General features: G+C 37.5%; 1 protein-coding gene across 4 annotated transcripts in view; it reads right to left on the reverse strand.

The window, feature by feature from the left end:
- Positions 1–3,696: 3,696 nt before the first annotated feature.
- The window catches only part of PTPRK (protein tyrosine phosphatase receptor type K), a 532,644-nt gene continuing 513,737 nt past the window's right edge, over positions 3,697–22,603 (reverse strand). For all 4 annotated transcript variants that reach the window (XM_081828970.1, XM_081828968.1, XM_081828967.1 and 1 more), the window contains 9 exons: positions 19,096–19,250; positions 16,617–16,752; positions 16,242–16,391; positions 15,227–15,400; positions 12,135–12,266; positions 11,862–11,987; positions 9,108–9,271; positions 8,462–8,597; positions 3,697–5,195 (listed from right to left, as the gene is read on the reverse strand). In XM_081828970.1, coding sequence (XP_081685096.1) covers positions 5,142–5,195; positions 8,462–8,597; positions 9,108–9,271; positions 11,862–11,987; positions 12,135–12,266; positions 15,227–15,400; positions 16,242–16,391; positions 16,617–16,752; positions 19,096–19,250 — 1,227 coding nt within the window. In that variant the 3' untranslated portion in view covers positions 3,697–5,141. The remainder of the gene's footprint in view (positions 5,196–8,461; positions 8,598–9,107; positions 9,272–11,861; positions 11,988–12,134; positions 12,267–15,226; positions 15,401–16,241; positions 16,392–16,616; positions 16,753–19,095; positions 19,251–22,603) is intronic.

Here is a 22,603-nt window from a genome sequence, read left to right on the forward strand (position 1 = left end):
GTTGGGCCAGAGGGTTTTTTGTTTGTTTGTTTGTTTGCTTTTGAATTTAAGTGGTTGCTAACATTCAACAGTCTTTAAGAGTCTACATAAAAATGCCGAGTTCCACACTCATGAAAGATGAGAGACTGTTGGGTCCATATTCCCACACAGCAAACACTGCTGGGAGGTAAGTGCCATTCTCTTTGGGCATCACACTTGCTTTCGAGTCCAAGTGGGAGTTGGCCTCTGCACATTGTTCCCTCTGGTTCCCGTATCAAACAGCAGTTGTCACCTATCATTAATCTTGTTATTGTGTTTTTTAATAGTAAGAACCGAAGATGCGAGAGTATCTCTAGTATCCATTTTTCAACCAAAATTGGGAAAATGTAAAATTGGGGAAAATTTTTTTTTAAGATTTTATTTTTTTAAGTAATCTCTACACCCAGTGTGGGGCTCGAACTTATAACCCCGAGATCAAGAGTTGCATGTTCCAGTAACTGAGCCAGCCAGGTGCCCTGGGATATTGTTTTAATAAAAATGGGAGATATATTTTTGTAGAGATGAGAAATATTCCTATTAGAAAATGCATAAACTAAGGATGTCCCTGTGAAATTCAATGTGGGTCAAAGGATGTCACTGTGAAAAGCATGACAAATTTTAAAAGTGGTGCCAGGACATCACCTGCCCAGAGGGACATGGCTGAGTGGAATGTGGCCATCCAAGCCCAGGACCACTCAGGGAGTGCCACCGGGTACTAAAAATGACTTTCTGAATAGGAGCTTTGAGAAAAACAGATTTATGGTTTAATTGTTATAATACAATCTGAATGGCCATTCTGAAATACCTGTCCTGCTTTCCCCACTCAGTGTCCAGTAGCCATGCAGGCATTTGAATTTGCCTCTCCTCTTTCTCAACAAATAACAAGTGGATGCCATAGTGATCTTATTTTTTTCTACCTTCCCAGTTTGATTTTGTCTGAGACCAGGCAAATAGTGGTAATGTATGGCCTTTGCTTGTCCGCACATTCTAACATCTATTTAAGAAAAGAACTCTTTGGTCACTCAGTTTAAATATTCTTGTTCTTCGTATTCTGTATCTACTTAGATTGCATTTAAGTACTGAAAGGTTAAAAAAAAAATCTTTTTTTTGGCCTCCATGCTACATATCTTCTAAGTGAATCAAGTCTAATAAGCTTATAAGACTAATAAGTCTCTAAGACTTATAAGACAATTTCACATCAGAGTCAGCACTCAGTATTCTGTTAGATTTCATGTAGATTTCCTACAGTTGGAAAATACATCATGAAAGATGTTATCTGTTGCAAAATCTCTCTCCCAAGCAGACTTTAACATTAAAAAAGGGGTTCTGATCCTCAGTAGGGACTTCATGTTTGCTTCAATGATTTAGAAACCCCTTCTACTGGTTTCTTACAGGATTTAATAACAACAGTATCTGTCTGGTGTTTGTTTTCTTCCAGGTTAGCATTTCAATTCACTTTGGAGGAAGCTGAAGTTCAGAAGTGTTATAGATCTACCACCATTGATTTTTGGACAATTTATATTCCAGAAGCCACTTATAGCTTACTTAAAAGTAGATCCCAAGACAGAGCTTTTCCTTTTAGTTTCAGAGAGATAATATTCTAATACTCTGCAGACCACTTGAATAGAGTTATGAACAAATTCAGATAATATTGCTCCCATTCTGAGCCTCCCTAAGCTGTGGGGAAACTTTATGAAATAATATGTAAGTAGAAATTATTATAGGGGACACAGCTGGCTGTCTTCTGTCTTCACTTAGGAAAGTGTTGCGTAAAATAGCATGTTGTCCCTACATTGAATAGGGGGTGTTTACTAAAACACTGAAATGCATCTAGGCAGGCTGTGGAGTTTCTGTCTATGGAAATATTTTATAAATATTTTACATATTGCACTGGGATATGGGGCAGAATATTGACTTTTGGCTATTTTGTTATGAAAAAGGACTGCTTGCTGAAGTGCATAGAAATTAAATTAAAAATGTAGTATTGTCACTCTCCTATGTAGGTTAGGCAAATCTCAAAGGCATTCTTCCAAAGCTAACAGATTACCTCCTATTTCTTGTTGAAATAGAGTCATTTCTCTCCTGCATTCTAATATTGTCTGTTATGTTTTTTTAGATGCCAGGAGCTTCTTTCCACCATTTTCTAGTAACAGAGCGGATTTGAGAGGGAGCAGCTGTTGATGTCTGCCTTCCAAGCTTATTACACGAGTACCTGGAACCCAGGAGATTCTCAGTAATGGGAGTGTTGCATGAGCACATAGGCACATCAGTATAGAGAGCACATGTCTCTTCTCCCTCCTTGTCCAGCAGAAGATCTTTTTTCTCTCTCAGTGTCGGATCATTTGGTTGTGATACAGCAACACATTCACATGAAAACCTTTCTCCAAAGACCAAATACTAGAAAAAGGCTACACAGCTCAGACCAGACGCGTAACACTTATTTTCAAGAGGACTTTGTTAAAACTCCTAAATTCCCAGTGGCTTGTGTGTCTCTGGTCCACACGCTTCCAGCATTTCTTTAGTGATCCTATCTAGGAAGGGGATGTATAAAATTCAACTTCATGACAGCCATTCAAGGACTAACTGATAGATAAGAGGCCTTTCACTGTGAAAAGCATGACAAATTCTAAAAGTGGTGCCCACTTTTGCCCAGAGGGACACGAATGAGTGCAATGGGGCCATCCAAGCACAGGATCACTCAGGGAGTGCCACCAGGTACTAAGAATGACCTTCTGACTAGGAGTTTTGAGAAAAACAGATTTATACCTACCCCCATTGTCTCCTGACAATGGCCTCTGTGGTGTCCCCAGTAAAGCAAGCACAGCACTATTTCCTGTCAGAGAGAAAGAGGACTCTTTCTGTTCTTTGCTTAAATTTTGGAGGCCACACGGACCTCTGAGCTTTGCAAACAGTAGTATTTACAGTGATTTTGGTGGAGTGTGGACACAATCGGGTGAGTAGAAATGAAATTAAGGTCATGCGGCAAAGCAGAATCCTCTGTGGGATTAACATCCTGAACATGACTGGGTAAAGAAATCTGGGAGGAGCTTGTGGATTTTTTGTTAAATGCATCCATGTTTAAATGTAAATTAGTCTTTCTAGGAAAAGATAAAGTCTCTTTATCTAAATTCTTACTAATGAAAGTCACAAATGTTCTAATAATGTACACAGGGAATGGAAGTTTGAAGATACCCATAATGAGACTTTATGAGAAAACCAATTAATGAGGAACAGTAAGAATGAAGTGCCCAATTTTCTTCGTCATGCCATTGGGGGAAGCAGTGTGTTTAGTGGAAGAGAATGAACTGCTAAATCAGACTCAGCTTTGAATCTGTTGACAAATCATTTACTTTCTCATTAGCTTCAGTTGCAACATCTATAAAACAGGAATGATACTTATTTGTCAAGTTTGCTATAAGGAAGAAGTATGAAAATGTGTATTATGTAAAAAGATAGTGACATACATATATAGCAACTAAAAAGAATTAAGTCAATCCTCTGGCCTTTTCCCCCTCCATTTATCTGGACTGGTTGATATTCAATTAAAAAAAAAGTTATTAGTGCTTGGACATTCGTTTTACTTTTAATAGAATTTTTGGGGTCTACTAGTATCAGTGAGAAGAGGCTATTTATTTGGGAATGAAGGCATGGAAGTTAAGAGAAAATATGTGCAAACAATTGTTGTAATTATAAAAACTTTATTTCACTCTTACTTTAGTTAAATCTTTATAAGCACCATGTCATGTACTGGCAATCTAGGAGGAGGATACTGGAATGCTTTAGTCAATAACAAACTGCAAGCTGATGATGTGAAGTTACAGCTATATGGAGCATATGAACAAGACCACATTTAGAAAGGTTCACTTACAAATCCCACGACAATGCACAAACAGGAATCTGGCATCGATTTGTTCACACTTCCTATGGTCATAACCCAAAGCTTGTGCATGTAAATATCAAAAGAAACACTCTATCATCTTGATGGTTTACAGTTTGCTAAAATTTGACTCTGAAAGCATAAATGTTGCCATTTTGTTTTCTTGACCAGTGCTTGCTCATAGGCTGACAAAATCAATTCCTTTAAAATTTAAACGATGCTTAAAGGGATGTTCAGCATTGCGCAAGTCATCAGCAAGGCCCTTGAATGTGTGCAATTCTCATGTATGATCACCAAACCATTATTTACCTAATGAAATTGTGAAAAATTACACATCTTCAGCAAAATGTTTTAATTTGGTCCTATATTAAAAGACCCAATTGCCAAGTGTTTTACATAAATTTAATTCACAAGCATGTACACAAGAGAATCACTATAAAGAACATCGCTTCCTGGTTTATGAATAAAAAGTTTATCCTCTACTTACACTAAAACATACAAAAAATAATCTACAAAAATCGTTTACAATTGATTTTAGTGAAAGAAAAGCTTTCTTCAGAAAAGAAATGATTGTGTGGTGGTAGTATTTTAGCCATCAAAAAAGGAATGTAAGTAACCAATAAATATAATGTGCTTTCTCCATATAGACATATTTACAGTTGAGTCTTTGGCTTATGTTTTTTTTTTTTTCCCTAAAAAGAACTTTAAATGATCCAGCTATCATTGCACATCAAAAGAAAATAAGCCAGTTATATATATTTATATATTTATACAGAGATCTGCTACACTGGAAACATATAAAAAATGAACTCTACTATGAATTTGCACAGCTTTTCTTACTTCTTCCTTAAAGAGTTAACATCTTTTATCTAAAAAAAAAGGGAGAAAAATGCCACATAGAAATTTGTTAATTCATGCAACGTGTGGTGGCTGTTCTACCAGAACCAGGCGAGAAAAAGCTGCATATTCACTGTACAAACACTGATAAGTTCTCATTTGAATCTGTTCTTATTAAATATAATTTATGTGGCACGAAATGTTGATGCTTTCGTACAGTAATAGAAACTAATTGAGTCCTTTTTATTAAGATACACAACTTCATAAGAAAAATACTCTTACTTCTTGAATGTAAAAGTCTCCCACCCCCCACATTAAAATCTTTCTGCACAGGTGTAACAGGTACAAGAGCTGCTGGCTCAACAGATGAACGGGCTTCTGCGTGGACGGACTCTGAGATCTCAGCCAACTAAGAAGATTCCACGTACTCCAAAGCGACATCATAGCAGAAACGGTACTGCTCCTGGAAGAGGCGAACACATACGAGTTGAGAAAAGTTAAGAAAAAGGAGACTAATGGTGAACCACCACCCCCAACCGAACACCCAGCCACCGCTTAAAATTATTCAAGAATTACCCATTGGTTTTCCTATATGGAAGTTTAATTTCTGGGCATACATATTTTATGTCTGAGTCTAATGATTGCTGTTTAAGGAAAAGGGACTTGATGTAAAAAGATATATTATCTTTGCCTCATATTTTCTACTCAGTTTTTGAAAATCTCCAGTATTTTTTTTTATCCAATTGTAATAGTAAAACCTGATCATTACAGAAAAACTGCCCAGTGCAGAAAAATACAAGGAATCAGAAAAAAGTGTTCCATAATTCTACTACTAGAAACAATTATTGGTAAAATACTGCCTGAGTTTTGTTCTAGTCCTTTTATTTATTTTTTTTTATTTTTAAAGATTTTATTTATTTATTTGAGAGAGAGAGAATGAGAGAAAGCACATGAGAGGGGGGAGGGTCAGAGGGAGAAGCAGACTCCCCGCCGAGCAGGGAGCCCAATGCGGGACTCGATCCAGGGACTCCAGGATCATGACCTGAGCCGAAGGCAGCCGCTTAACCAACTGAGCCACCCAGGCGCCCCTGTTTTAGTCCTTTTAAAGGCATGGTTGAAATAATTACTTTAGAATAAATGTAATTACATACATAGATTTGAGAATATAAGTTTATATTTTATTTTCCTTTAACACTGTTATGTATCTTTTTCTTACGTTATTTAACATTTCTTTTCACACTACATAGAAGTCTAACATACAGATTTGACTATTAGATTGTTTTTATTTTTTCTTTAATATAAATAAATGCTACAGTGAAATGTGCAAATATTCTTCTCCAAACTTCAGATATTTTTCCTTAGCAGGACCAAAAACAAAACAAAACAAAAAACCAGTCATTTTAAACTGCCATTCACAATTCCAAGTTTTTAATTTTTGATATAGCTTTTCATTCATCAGAGTATTTAAGTAAATTTTTCAAAAATGCTTAGTGGTTCTTAAGTTCTTTTAAGCTTATTATACCTGAAAATTTGTTTCTGCTGTCTTTATATATTTAAGACAACGTGGTTGACAAAGTTTGAGTTAAAACTGCTCTTCCTCTAAGTCCATCTATGTACTGCTCCATTATCAAGAATTTAGAAAAGATCAGACTGTATTACAAGTTATGACTTATAACGTGTCATTAAAAATTTCTCAACTCAGTCCAAGTGGGTAAAATTCAGGCTGGAATGGAGAACAGTCTAAAATGCATATTATTTCTAAAGAGAACTTTCAGGTGTCTCCAGCAATAAACTAGGGTAATAAAAACTTCCCCCAAGAGATCTTTATCAATCCTAGCCTTAATTATCAAGTAGGTGTGATTTAAATTAGCCTACCACTGTGGCAAGTGCATCTGAAGAGCCAAAAAGTGCCTGAAAACAGTTATGTCTCTTTAATCTGTCACTAGCAATTTTGTTTACACTCTTAATTTTCTTACCAAACTTGTCAGTTCAATTCAACAGCACACTGAACTCATCATTAACACTGATTAAACACATATCAGAGGGCAGGTGTTCAGTCAGGATTAATGGGACATGAATGTAAACGTACATAGGAACTTTTTGGAAGGTTCTAGAATGGCTGCGTTTAACCAGAGATTTTTTTCCCCCCTAAGTTATTGTAGGAAACCAGAGTTAAATGTGGAGGTAAGGGCGCCTGGGTGGCTCAGTTGGTTAAGCGACTGCCTTCGGCTCAGGTCATGATCCTGGAGACCCGGGATGGAGTCCCACATCGGGCTCCCTGCTCAGCGGGGGGTCTGCTTCTCTCTCTGAACCTCTTCCCTCTCGTGCTCTCTGTCTCTCATTCTCTCTCTCAAATAAATAAATAAAATCTTTAAAAAAAAAAATCTTTAAAAAAAAATGTGGAGGTAAAATTTGAATTCTGACACCAGAAGTGACCCCACTGATGAATTTAAGAAGATGTGATCTGAGACAGAGGTGGAGTTTACATTAAGAAACCTTCAGACAGCAAAGAGTCAAAAGACATAACCACTACATTCTGTAAGAAGACTTGAGAGTTCTACCTCAAAAATCCTTCAAATCCACCCCCCTTTCTCTACCTCCATTGCCACAATACTCCAGTCAGCACCAACATCATCTTGTCCAGACAACAGCAATAACCCAAGGGATGAGCTAGAGGAGGGGCGGCTTGAGGGGGCTTGTAGAAGGGGTAAACGTCTGTTATCACTTGTAAAAGTGAAACGGTATAAATGTAACTCTTCAGATTTTTGTCTCAGGAAGCAATGCACTTTTTGTGTGAACAATCCATGAGCAGGAAGTGGTGAGAATACTTTAAAGGTTTATTGAATTGCTCATTTTAGTTATCTGATCATCTTGATAAATGTAGGGCAAGCAACAATTTTGCCTTGGTTTTTCTGGTTTACCTTTGTGTGAACATAAACTACACAGCTGCTCCTGACCTTATCCCACCTTGCACATATGTGTAACCCACAGACATCTCTCTTTAGAAGTAAAATGTGCTCGAGGAGTTTAACTTTTCTTTCTTACTGTTCATACAGCTCCACCCAGATGAGCTCCCACATACCCATTCCTATCGTCTCTTATGTTGTGAGCTGTGTTCTGAGTTTATGAGCCCTGGAAAATTCAGGTGGCATCATCTGAACCACTCGCTCTAACTGGTAAAAGTTGAAAACTGTCAATGAGGCCAGTTTAAAATTTATAATTTGACCAGAAATGAAGAAGAATTATAGGTAATGACTAAAATAAACTTCATTTGACGGTTAAGGACAGACATTAGGTGTCCAAAGTGCTGATACAACTTAGGAATATATCCGTTGGATGAATGCTTTACCAGTTAACCTAGATGCTTTAAGAAATGAAAAATAGACAAGAATAAGGCCTAGACAGTGGAATTTATTCTTACTATAAGAACTATTTACTAAAGTTTATTACAGCTAGTATGTATGGCCTATCACAGGAAAAAACCCCACAATTCTATACATTTCCCAAATCAAGTGAAAATAGTTTTCATCACGAACAGTTTCTGTGATATGTGATTAGGTTTGTGTGGGTAGAGAGAGATATTCAGCAGTTTATCAGTTAGGCAGGAAAGTCCCCACAAAGACTCACTTACACATCCTATTCCTTTGGGTGTATGAAGTCAACCCAACGAGCAGGTTATGATTGTCTAATGTCTCTGCCCCCTTCTGTGTCTGAGACTCTGTGACTCACCGGGGCTTCCACCATGTTGGGCTTGCTGTTCCTCAGGGTCTTGACTGCATGGAACACATCCACCACGTTTTGCCGCTTCACCATTTCAACAACGATGCCTATAGCACAGAACATACCACTTCGCCCACCACCATTTCTGGAAGCAAAGAAAGCCAAGGCATTTTAGATAGCAGCTTTTAGTCACCAGAGGTCACACAATCTTGTAGGTTGAGGAAATGAAAACATGATCTTCATTTTTTTTCCATTTTGTATTAATTTGGCTCCATTTGTACGCGTGTATGTGTAGGTGGTAGAGCACAGGGACACGTGAGGATGACATTAGCTCTGCAGCTTATGCTCAGGAACAGGCTGCTGCGACTTCGATCCCTCGAAATTTTGGTACATTTGTACGCTGTGTACATCAGAAAAGTGGTTCCAGGTAGTGTTCGAAAGAGTTTAAATCATATGATAACTATATAATAATGGATGTTTAAAAAATCTGAAAACGAAAATTAGAGACTCAGGAGACAGGAAGACTATTTGGAAATGCTATCTGTGGAGATCCCCAAGATGTGAGCTGAGTACTCTTTAACGTGGAAAATAGGAAGGCTGGTGAGGAAGTGAGCACCAGGGCCCCCACACGGCCCAGCCGAGGCGCCATACTCACAAGCAGTGGATGATGGTTCGGCCCTCCCCTTCCTCGCATTCCTCCTGCCATTTTTCCACCTGCAGTATCAGTTTCAAAAATGACCGTTTGGAGCCTGGCACTTCTCGGTGAGAGGCCCACCCTAGATACTGGAACTGCTGTACCATCAGATAACCTTCTTGTGGCTGTAGAGGGAAGAGCATTTTTCTGTAAATAAGTTGGGACTCGAATTTTTACTAAAAAGTGAAGATGAATACATGTTTACACCATGACATAAATGCCATTTATGCTGGAGTGAGTCTAGCTGGTAAGTCCAAAATATGTACATACTAGTACAGAAACATTCTAAGTTACAGAAGCAAGAAACATGAGAATTACCTTTATATAAGCTTCTCCCTCACACCCCATATCCAATAATCAAGCACACACCTTAAATAACTTTCAAATTCTTCTCCTCTTTATCATGGCTGACATCATTGCATTGGCCCAATCACCAATTATGATAATTGCTTCCTAGTTGGTCTCCTTGAATAAACTTTGATCTCCTTCCAAACCATTTTTACTGCAGCATCATGATTATTTTGAAATGCAAATATGATCTTGTCATTCCCCTGCTTTAATGGCTTCCAAATGATCTTACATAAAATCCAAATTGCTGCAGTGGCTTAAAAATTTCTACACGATATGGCTCCACTTCCTTCCCCAACCTTCCTTTTACTATACCACATTATTACACATTGGCCTTCTATTAGTCCATTCATTAAGTCATTTCTTGCCTGGGGAACTTTGCACAAACTCTCCGTTTGGCCTCACAGATCTCCTTGTTTGTGCCTCTCAATCCCAAAACACCGTGATCAATTTGTCTTGGGTTTGCCTGGGACTCTTCTGGTCTTTGAACTGAAACTCGTTGTGTCCTGGAAAACCTCTCTGTCCTGTGAACACCAGGATAGTTGGTTCTCCCACCCCAAATAGCTCCTACCGATTCTTCAAATTGTGCCTCAAAGATCATTACCCCAGTGAAGTCTTCTCTAGTCACCCAGCTATGTCAGATCACCCACTCTGGATTTCGTCCTTTTTCTCTAAAATTTCTCATATTTGTAAATAAATGGTTATACAATGACTTGTTCAGTGCTTATCTTCCCTGATAAAATACAAGTTCTTTAAAGATGAGGAAATCTCTCTCTTTCTCCCCTAAACTCTGTGTCACTAGAACCTAGCAGAATACTGTCCAAAGAATAGTACTGTTAAATGAATGAACCAAAACATTAAGGCCTCATAAGAAAATGTTAAGAAAGTATTTGCAATACATGATAAGCTGTATCATAGCCATCAGATTTGAATTTCCACCTGGCAAGGGCTCCCGCATCACAAGGACCTACTAGAACAACACCCAACTTCTCATTGGTGCATATTAAATATCTCATGAAGTGCACGATATTAACCAAGACTAGAAATAGAAAAAAAAATCGTGCACTAATAAGAACCAGAACACCAAACATAGGGGAAGATAAATAAACAAATATGCCGACGAAAAAACACAGATTTCAGTTCCCATCCTTAGAATATTTTTCATATAAACAGCTCAATAAAAAGACAAGTCTTACTTTCTGAGTTTAGTGCTATGGTTTCTCAGCTAAAATATTACTAGAACCATAATGGAACAGATGTGCAGACATAATGAGATTCCACTTAAATTAACATCTAAGATATGCATGGATATTATGACATGATTTGAAGTTATCCTTTTTTTCTCCACTGAAATGAGCGACAGAATTGGCTATGACTATATCCTCTGCTTATAGTTATACATATAGACTTATTAACCAGAAACACATATAGCCATTTTGATATGAAAACACCGAAACATGACAATCTGAATCACACACTTAAAATTATACACATACATAAAGCTGGTGCACTAAAAACAGAGTAATCCTCTTTAAAAAGAGTAATTCCATGGAAGCTACTAATGATTTCTTTTCAAATTCTGTTTGCTATTTGGCTACACAATCTAAACAGTTTTTATTAGCACTTTTTTTTTTTTTTGCTTTTTTGGAGGACAGACCCCAGACTTAATTTTATCATTGAGTGTAAAATATATGAAGGCTCAAGGAAAGAAAGATTTCTGAGAAACACAGCTGCTCCTTTGCTCCTGGGAAAAGGGGTACCAGTGCTGCTTCTACAATTCTGGGCAGAGCCAGATCCTGGGACATTCAGCAAGATGAAATTACAGGTGAAGGAGAATCAATGATAGCTGTGATTTACCTTTTCCCCTCATGTGTGGGGTTCTCCCTTGTATGCAATAGTGACATGGAATCTTTCTATAATGGCTGATCCGACAAATCCCTTCCTCCTGAGGTAAAGCCTTTTAGTTATCATCATTATTATTATGTACTTACTTTTCAATCATATGCCTCTTCTGGGCTGGATATCAATACTAATAAAACATGTAGTTGACCTTGATGAAAGTCCACATATGCGCAGAGACCAGGCTCAGACCATCAAACTCAGTTGAGTCAATGCATCTGAATTTAGTTTCTGATGTAATACATTAAGTAACTGACCAGGACAGCCAGCTTCCTGCATTTCTAAGCAGAAATGTTTTTGGGAATGCATTTTTCTTCTAATACTAAGGTATAAGATGATTACTACCTTTGGGACTGATTATGTAACACCTATTAACTCCACTCTTCCTGTTGTCTGATTGGAATGATACCCCAACATGGTTATGTTCAGTTGCTCTGGATCAGCTCACGTAAAATATTAATGACTTACTCTTGTTAGATTGCATATCCTAAAAATCCGGTTTATCACATCACAGTCCATTGAACAAGACATACACTCCACTTGGATAGGGCCATATCGCAACATCCCTTCCTCTGGCCAGTACTGAGGACACCCCTAGATGATGAATGTTTTTTGGGGGAAAAAAAAACAAAATGAGCATTATTTTTCTCCAATGAGGGTAGTATGAAGCGGATTTTAACATCTTATTACTACTTCATTAGGTTGTGTATGAGTACACAGAAGCAACTCCCAGCCATTAACCTGGGACAAGTCGACTTCGTTCAACATCACGATGGAGGTACAGCCATAATCGTACACTAATCTCCAGAAGTCTTTCACAGTGTTTGGCAGAGGGTACTGTGTGACAATGAAAGCGGCTGGTTGCCTGTAGCTCTGTGAAGAAACAAGGTAGATGGGAAAACATGAGAACTTAAAATGAATGATCAGTCGTACAAGCCAATTCAACACATCTCAAGGTGGGACCAGGTAAGGTGTAACGGCCCCACGTGGAGAGGGAGCTGGACGCTGCCTAAGCCATGGAATAAGAGATCTGGGCCACTGGAATGTACTGGAGCCGCTGCTTTGTCAATCTGAAGGCAGGGCTTCAAAGTCTCAACAGCAATTCAAGTTTTACCTTGCTGAGAGAAGTAAATATAGGCCAAAAACAAAAGAAGAAACTAAAGAACTTCTTAAGGTTAAGATCCTCCATGAGGTACCTGTGGGCTCTTTCAGTTTTTCAAAGGTAATCAATCTGAGAGGCTGAAGGCACAAAATTCCCCAGTGTGTATGTAGGTATATCTGTGTCCCTATCTATCTATCATCTATCTATCTTCTATCATTTATCAACATCTATCAACATATACATATATATATTTATATATATTTCAATATTGTGTATTATATCTATATTTATATATAGATATAAATCTGATTTATATCTATATATGAAACTGCTGGGTTCTCTTCCATTTCAAGTAAGAAAAACCACATATGCCTCAAACTTGTGTGCTTTTACATTATATGGATATTATCAGCACATTCTGCTCATCTTGCAGGCCCATTCCAGTTTCCTGGGCATTTCTAATGTACATTCATGGTCAGAATGACAGTTTCAATCACTTAAGATTTTTCTTAAAGTAAAATGCACTTCTTGGCTCCACCTATAAGGGAATGGCTCCTTTTTTTACCAAGTGCCCCCTGACTGGGACATGACACATTATCTCCATCCAGAAGGAGAGAGTATACTCATATGACCTGGGCAATGTGTCATTCTGCAGACTAATGATCTATATTTCTATGTATTAAATAGTTTGTAAAAAAAATGACTAGACAGTTGCCTGAGATAGATTTCCTTCATGCTGATAAAATTGTCAGTGATCCCCTAACTCATTTGTACCATTTAACTCTTTTAGTTTTTCAAGTGTCTTAACATCAGTGTAGAAACAGATTCTTGAACATTGATCTTATCGCCATTTGGGAAATGCTGCTAACCATGGCATTCAGCTCCATGGAAGACAGTGGGATAAATCTGAGTGCTGACAGTTCAAATGGCTGTTTCTAAATGACCTCAAGCCTCACAGAGTTACACCTGCCTCTGAGGTGAGTGTCTCCTAAGAAAGTATGAAGCCTCATGAAAAAGGGTCAGAAGAATAACTTTCCTTCCAATCACATGTCTGTTCCATGGGAAGGCAAGCTATTTACTCAGTTTTTGAGTCACAGGGGAGGGGAGATGAATAAGATGATGTGAGGGACACAGGTGCTTTCCTAGATCTTCCCTCGGTAAGGACAAGAGCACATCTGAGGCTTTGAAATCACAGAATCCTTGGCCTTGCCTCCTAATGCTTCACAATCATAGCACAAGGGTACAGAACACTGAGGATGTTGCTAGAGGGTAGAGGGAGTGGGGAGTGCTGACCAGTGAGCTCTGTTCTTGTAAGACAAACCAAACCTAACTTTTCTGAGGCCCCAACTACCACTACTGAATCCACCGGACGGTCTCAATTATGAAATGTATCTATGTTGAATCATAGGGAATTAAGCAGAGAGTAGAAACAGGTAGAGAACAAGGTTCAGTCTTCCTGTTGACTAGAAAACAAACTGGAAATGAAGAAAAATTTGACAGCAATCGATGCCAAAGACAAAAAATGCCTCAGACCTATGCCTCATCAATCTCTTTCCTAACAGTATTTTCTTCTTCCCCTTTCCACACAGCCTTTTAAAATTCCAAATCTAGACTCAGAAACAAAAAGGTCTTGTGTGTTTTCTCTGTATTTAGTATATTTGTCTTTCCAGACAATTAAAATGGGAAGAAAAAGATAACAATGAGGATCAGGTGTGATTTCAGTGGATGTGATTAATGACAAGGCAAGATTCTGGTCATAGCAAGAATGGGAACTTTTCACTTGAGCTTGTCTTTAGACTATTCTGCTCTGCAACATAAAAAGAGCAAAGTAACTGGCTAAAAGACTAGTCTCAGAAGTAGAAAGTAGGCTTTCTAGGTCTCTACTATCAGGAGCTAATTTTCGAAAACACAATAGGAGCAACAATGCAGAAAGCTTCATTATTAGTCACACAGGCATGGACCCTGACTTCTAATTTCTCCTGGCTATGGTTCTATAGATGAAAAGGCAAAACCTAGAAATGTTTACAAATGAAGATGATGAGCTGTTTAAAAGGATTCTGAACCTGGAGAGCCTTCTTGCTTCTTTCCAAGGTAACCCAGCAAGGTAGCCAAGGACTGACTTAAAACTCTCTCCCCATGTTGTTCTGTCTATGGGACGCTAACCTGCTGAGGATATGCTCTACCACTTACACTCTGTGATGGTTGGAGTGGGGCAAGACAGTTTTTTCATTAACGATGGATGTATTAACATGTATCCTCGGTGCCTTCTCCTAGTTATTTATAAAGGGTCTCTAATAATTATTGGCCAATAAAACAAGTTAGCCATAAATTACTGGAACATTAAATGTCAGAGATAAAGATTTCCCAAATTAACACAACTTCCGTAAGATAAGGCATTATGTGGCTTCAAAAATTCATTCCTTACCTAACATTCAAAATACATAAGCATGATTTTCTTTTCTGAAAATAATTAAGATGGAAAATATGACCTGCAGGTATTTCCTGTACAGAATATAATAACTGACAACCAAGCTCCAAACTTACAATGGGGCCTAAAACTTAGAGTTCCTAAGAATCCCTGTAGGGGAAATTCAAAATCATTCTCAAAAAAAAATTTCCAAGTTTCCTTTCTAGGCCCTGTTAATTTTCTTGAAAAGAAAACCAGCCGGTGTTCACCATATCACGTAGCTTTTCATGACACTTCACACTAACAAAGACAGCAGTCTCTTACGTCCATAAGAGCAGCATTGATGTAGTTACTACTCTCCCCATCAATTGTAATTAAAAAAGGCAGACATCTGTCAGGTGGCAGCATGTCCATAAAACGATTCTTGTCATGATTCCTTGGCAGGCACGCTATACTGCAGTCTTCAGCTTGTAGTCGAGGGGTGACTGAATTCAAAGTCTAAAAAGAAAAGGGAACCTAGGTTAAAAGCAAGTGACCCATTTAATAGCACAGAACAGATCCATCAAGTATCTGGGAGGCCAAGTACAAAGGGAAGGATTTGTACAAGGCGATGGCATTTGCCATGATGACAGGCTGATAGACTTAGTTAAAGCTAATGAAGCCTGAGAAGTGACAAAGAAACAATATACACATTGTTCACTGTGTTTCCTAAAAGGAAAAGGGAAGCCAAAAACCGTCGCTACCTGCAAAAGGCACTGCCTAACCAAAGAAAACAGAAGTAGAGCGGCCCATAACGATGACCCATCATCAAAGTTGGAAACTATCATCTGTAGTAACATTTTGGCATGCCATATTTGAAAACAGGGTAGAACAACCTAGAAAGAGCACTGCACAAAGGATCAAAGTATTAGGTGTCCAGAGCTACTCTTGACTTCACATTCACACACCTTCAGGGATGTTTTAAGGGCAGTGAAAACATTTGGGGTTATTTAGAGACAATGTTTAGTACAAACTTCAGCTATTATTATTAATGCGCTTGATCTCACCTTGTGAGTGACACAGAAGGTTAAAATCCGTAAGTCTGCATAAAAAAAGGTTGTAAACATACACAAACCACCACCAAGTTTGATTTTATGATACCTTTCCCCATACTCTTCCCTGAGTCTGAACTCATTTTGCAGATATGAGCTCATTAATACAATAGTAATATGTATAATGAAAGAGACAGGGTCAAAAGTTATAAGTTTGACCTGAAAGACCTTCCTTAGAGGAATTAATAATGCCCAGAACACACTGTAATAAGTTGCTCATAAAAGGAGCTCTAGAAATAAGTAAATACCTGGAATTCATCTTTGAGATGTGAAGAGTTAGTCTGCGAGTCTATTCTAATCATATCAAAATAGGCAGCTTTAAATTCACAGACAGGTATGGCAGTTTCTCCACATAAACAGGCTTCTAAAATGGCATCATGAATAAAAATGTATTGTTCCTAAGAAAGAAAAAAAAAATCAAACTATTTTAATAAAAATCTTCTGTCATCAAAGGTAGAGAATACAAAGAATTTTCTCTATGTAGAAACATTAATAATGTTATCAATATTTTCCTATATGACTTGATGAGGTAATACTGATTCTATGTGAAAAACATTGTTTTTGATAAATGTTGGAAAGCAAAAAAAAAAAAGCCATCAGAGATCAATCAACAAGCAGCATACCTCTGTCTGGACCATATTGATACGACGAGATCTTAAGGCTTTGACACAGTTGTAGATGTCAACAACACCCTCTCTTTCAGCCATGTCCAGCATGATGTCGATCACAATGTAACAGCCAGTTCGTCCAGCACCAGCACTGAAAAAAATTAAACAAATCTAAAGAATTGAAAGACGTATGTTCTTGCAATCTTATTAAATAAAGATCCTTTCAACTGTCAGATAGGTGGAATCAAATTGATTCAACAAACTGCAAGATGTAATTTGTATGTTATATAAAACACTTATTTAATGTACAAATAACTTCATGTAGAGTATTTGCTTTGGTGCAAAATGAAGACTGCAGCATGAGTTTGAAATTAAAACGATAAACTTTGTATATCAAATTGTGTTTTACAAATAACATATATATGTTGTTCAAGTTCCACAGCTCTCATACAAGTCTTCATTCTTTGGAAATCTAGTGCACGTGATTTTAAGCTCATAGAATTGGCCAAGGGGTGGATTTGTGCTTTAAGATTTAACCTCAAAAATATTCTTACTCATATACTTGCGGGTCCTCTGGCAAAATGCAAGAATGCTGGCTCACTGTTTTAGTCTGACAGACTCTTGTAAATACCAAGGCAAAGAAAATTAATTCCAAAACATTTACTGGGAAATCTGAGGAGTCACAATTCAGAGGAAGTGCTAATGGTGACGGTGGGGAGGGAAATGGTGGTTATCAATGAGGAGAAGGCCAATAGTAGAAAGAATATTTGGTGATCTGAAGGAAAAATGAAAATGAATAGTTAGGTATAGAATATAATTCTTAACAGGTCACAAAGATAGCCACTATCTTACTGTATTTAATTCAGTCATTGAATCTTAACATACCACTGATTGTTTTACCTCCTGGGAATGTTTCTTCAATTTTTAAAAAAGATTTATTTATTTATTTTAGAGAGAGAGAATGTGAGGGGGAGGGCAGACAAAGAGGGAGAATCTCAGAGACTCCCTGCTGAGCGGGGAGCCCCATGTGAGGCTCGATCTCATGACCCTGAGATCATGACCTAAGCCAAAATTAAGAGTTGGACCCTTAACTGACTGAGCCACCCAGGCAGCTCTCTTCAATTTTATATATAAAAATCAACAGTGCAAATAAGATATAGCTGGGATTTTGGGGAGGGGGGAATTTCACTTGGTAGTCAGCTTCCTCTTTTTTATAAATTCACAGATATCTGAGTATAAGTGAAAAATGACACTTCTTGTTTCAAGAGAGTATCTGAGAATCTTGGAGCACTTCCGAAGCAAGCAAATCATAGGAAAGTAAACCTCTATGATAAGTCAAGACACTCCTGAATTGAAAACCCATTTATCTCATTTTCTAAATGCATAAATTGGCTATTAACATTATTTCTTTGTTGTCCAGATTTGGTCACTTCTCTTAAACATACTGTTCTTTAAGAAATTTAAGTAAAAGATATTGTGGGTATCTCTCTCTCTTTCCTTTTTTTTTCTTTTTCTTCTGCCTACCATCTTCTCAATCACTGTTCCCAGGGTTTGAGACAGGAAAGCAACTGAAGAGTACATCAGATTTCCTGAGGAGGACTGAACTGAAGATTTTTTTTCAGCGTACACAGTATCTGATCCTTATGGGATGCCTTACTTTTATGTCAGTCTCTGTGCTGTTTTCCCTCTTCCATATGTGGTCATTTAAATTCTGAATAGGTCGGATTTTCAGAAAAAAAAAAAAATGCTTAAGTACAACCTATTATGTAGCTTGGAGGGGATGGTATTTGAGAATGGTGTGCAGCATTTAGGAAAAGCTTTTCAGATTCAGTACATATTTTTCTGTTCACATCTCAAAATGAGGCCATGTAATTTGCTTTTAGTGTCTCTGAATGCTTGTTTTAAGAGGAGTTTCTAATCAGAAGGGAGCCTGGATATAATGTTCACATTTTTCTGGCATATATTTGCTGGATCTCACTGATGCAGTTTTTAAGGTCCTCTGATGGATGGCTCTTTTTTTTTTTTTTTTTAAATTCTTAAATAGCTGTTTTACAGCACAAATTCTTGCAATTTAGGCCATTTAGTAACTCTGTATGTCTCAAATTTAGTTTTAAAAGCTGGGTTTCTATTGGGAATTTACTAGATTGGCAAGAAATCTCTATTTTAACCTCCCATTCCATACAATATGGGATTTGCAAAAGTGATAGGAAAAAAAAAAAAAAACAAACCCAAACACAGATGTTGCCGCTAAAAGACAGAGTTTCCACACACCCATTTGTGAACAACACTACACACATTAAGATGAATGTATTTATTTTTTAAGTTTCTATTTTATATCCTCCTTAGAGCTAACTTTTTTTTTTTTAACCTTCCCTGTAATACATGTAAGCCGGAACCTTGTAAGCATGGACTAGTTTTGTGCTTGAAGGCCTCGTCTTCGTACTTTAAAAAAGCTTGCTGTATACAAGTCCAGAGCGTCTGGTCCAGCACTCACCTGCAATGCACAACGATGGGGCCGGCACTGGGAGGGTTGGAGAACTTCACTCGCCGGATAAAGGAAAGGAGGCCCGTGGCATGGTATGGTACTCCGTGGTCAGGCCAGCCGGTGAAATGGAACTGTTTCACTTCACGGATCTCATTGTAGCCCCTCTGTGCAAACATGTAAACAAGTGTTTTCAAAAGACCCCAAGTAGGTGGCGCCTGGGTGGCTCAGTCATTAAGCGTCTGCCTTCGGCTCAGGTCATGATCCCAGAGTCCTGGGATCGAGCCCCGCGTCGGGCTCCCTGCTCCGCGGGAAGCCCACTTCTCCCTCTCCCACTCCCCCTGCTTGTGTTCCTCTCTCGCTGTGTCTCTCTCTGTCAAATAAATAAACAAAATCTTAAAAAAAAAAAAAAGAGCCCAAATAAAGCCATTCAACACCAGTCATAGGCACTAGACCTGGTTGACAATGAAAAAAATAAAAAATGAAGAATCTATCAAAGATCAGGCTTTTTTTGAAAAAGGATGCTAGCCTGACACAGTCGAGGAACTTACCTTTCTTGTCAGATACCTGCCAAAGAAAGACAATGAGAAGTCTTGCTCAGTTCTTTAACTCTGTGTAAATTTTTATTTACCTTGACAGTTTGTTCCTTACTTGGAATGACAGCACAGAAAATTATTAGGAGAAAAGGGAAAAAAACAGGAAAGCTAAAATGCTGCCCTGTTGACCCGAGGCACTGAGTTTTCGAGGGGTAAATAAAAGCAACTTTCTAGCTTCTCACCTCAAAAAGATTTTAATGCCTTGCTTATCCATGTTGAAAATGGTTTTGAAGCACAGCATGCAGGGATTTTCCAGGACAGTGCTACTTTAGATTGTTTTGTAAAAATATAGAGACAACTAAACTGTTCTTTGGGCAAACGATTTTTCTTAATTCTGAGAAATAATGCAGCACCGAGTATTATTTATAGTAACAAAAGTACAAAATGAAAGGGAAGCATCATTTGTAATGCCTCTTTCCTATTGGGTTAATTTAAGAGAACTTTTAAATGCACACTTCAAAACTTTTCCCTTTTGGTTAAAGAAGCCTGTAGATTGTGTTAGCACAGCTTAGAGAGCTTACATAGAATGTTACAGAGTTTATTTTTAAGAATCCACATTTGTAGCCCCCAAATCCCCACAGTAATCTATATAATTCCAGTGGCACTATGAGCTATCTGTGGTATCTCCATCTCACTTGTTCAATCAGAACGGGGAGAAAAATGTCAGGAAATAAATGAACCAAATTGAGAAAGTTTAGATTCTGTCCTATAGAGATAGACCAACCAATAGCACCAAAGCCAGTGATCAGGTCTTATTATTCTTTCTAGATCTAGTCCCTACATAATAACCTACACAAAGTAGGGCTCAACATATAATTATAATAATGACAATGATAAACACTCTCATGGAATCATACAAATAGAAAAATCCCTTTCTTTACTACTTTTCAAGTCAACTCCAGTGAGGAAGATCATAAATTGTTCTAAGACCTGATTTCAGATAGTTACCTCCCCTCCTCCATATTAATTCTTTTACTGGAGGTGCTTGCTCTAAGAGCCTTGTTCTTTTTAGTAAACTTCAGTAAAGAGTTCTTTTTAATATCTGGCAAGGCATGTTCCCTTACTGCTCTTTCTATTTAAATTTTCCTATGTAATTTTCAAATACATGGTTTTCAAAAAAACCAAACTACTCTTTTCCAGTTCTTAATAGCAAGAAGTCAAATTAAAAATAAAAATCCAATGATGTTCCAATTAGTATGACATTAACTACAGAAAGTGGTATTAATATAAAACATTTCCATTCTGGGCCATGGTGCATGTCTCCACTTACTGATTCACATCATATTTTATGTCCTTTAATACACTTTTGAGAATTTAGTCACTTAGGACCTACATCTCTGTTGAATTTATTCCTAGATACTTTAAAATTTTTTTATTATTGTGAAAGAGATTTTGTAATGTCTACTACTGTTTCCTGCTAATATACAGAAAAGCTATCACTTATGAATATTTATCTCGAATTAGCCACTTCAATGATTAGTAGTTCCATTTTAAAATATTTCTAGTTTTCTTGGTATAAAATAACTTCATGTTAAAATAATCTTATCTTTTCTAACAGTTAAGCAATTTATTCCTTTTGTTGTCTTATTTCATTTACTAGAACTTCCCCAAATTGAATACTAGTGAGACTGATTATCCACATCACACTCCTGATTACATAGCAATACCTTTAGGGTTTTCACTCCTTAATATGCATGCTATTAGTTACTGTTGAAGGAGAGAGAAAGAGAGAGAGATTTAAAAAAAGACAGAGAGGCAAGGCCCCTGGGTGGCTCAGTCAGTTGAGTGTCCACCTTCGGCTCAGGTCATGATCCCGGAACTCCGCTCAGTGGGGAGTCTGCTTCTCCCTCTGCCCCTCACCCTGCTTGTGCTCTCTCTCTCTCTCACTCTCTCTGTCTCTCTCTCAAATAAAGAAATAAAATCATTAAAAAAAAGAGAGAGAGAAGAGCTTGAGAGAGTGCCATCTTTACCTGGTTATGTTATCACAGTTATGCTAGCTTTTAAAATATATTTAGCTGGTTTTAATGGTATTCTATGGTCTAAACAATTTTATTAACATACGTATCAACTGTTCTCTAAAAGCTAAAGAAACCTCAACTATAAGACCATAGTGAAATTTCACTGGTAAATTTTAAGATTCTATTTTCTTCTATCATCTGTTCAGGTTTCTAAGTCTTCTTGGGTCAAATTTTGAGAATCAGTATTTACTCTACTAAATATAAGGGTATTTAGACTAAAATCTCTGTCTCTAAGTTTATATGCAATTTTTTTTTATTGCTTTCCTAACAGCAAGTATAACTGCAGTTATATCTTTTTTGTGTTTTCTAATATATATATATATTTTTAAAGATTTTATTTATTTATTCATGAGAGACAGAGAGAGAGGCAGAGGGAGAAGCAGGCTCCCAAGGAGCAGGGAGCCCAATGCGGGACTTGATCCCAGGATGCTGGGATCATGACCTGAGCGGAAGGCAGACGCTTAACCATCTGAGCCACCCAGGCGCCCTTGTGTTTTCTAATATTGCGTAGTTTTGACTGCCCTCATTTAGAACTGACAGCGGTTTAGCTCTTTTATTGATCTTTTCAAGGAACTAGCTTTTTGATCTCATTTATTCTTTTTTGTTGTTTTTTGGTTTATATTTAATTTTTCTTTTGTTCTTTTGATTTTCTCTGATTTTCTAGTTTCGTGATTTTTTCACATGATTCTAGACCACCTTTCAAAATAGAAATCATTTAATACGTATTTAATATGTATCCCAAGGTTCACAAACATGCCTGGCACATGGCATGCTCTTGAATAAATATTTGTGGAATGAATGAATGGATGGATAGATTCTATAGCATCATCAAAACAAATCTTGATGGGGACTTCAGGAGAAAAAAAGTTTCAATAAACATATTTTAAATAAAGAGAATTTTAGGGT

The sequence above is a fragment of the Leptonychotes weddellii genome, chromosome 8 (assembly GCF_054177405.1).
Source record: "Leptonychotes weddellii isolate Sample4059 chromosome 8, ASM5417740v2, whole genome shotgun sequence".
NCBI classification, from domain to species: Eukaryota; Metazoa; Chordata; class Mammalia; order Carnivora; family Phocidae; genus Leptonychotes; species Leptonychotes weddellii.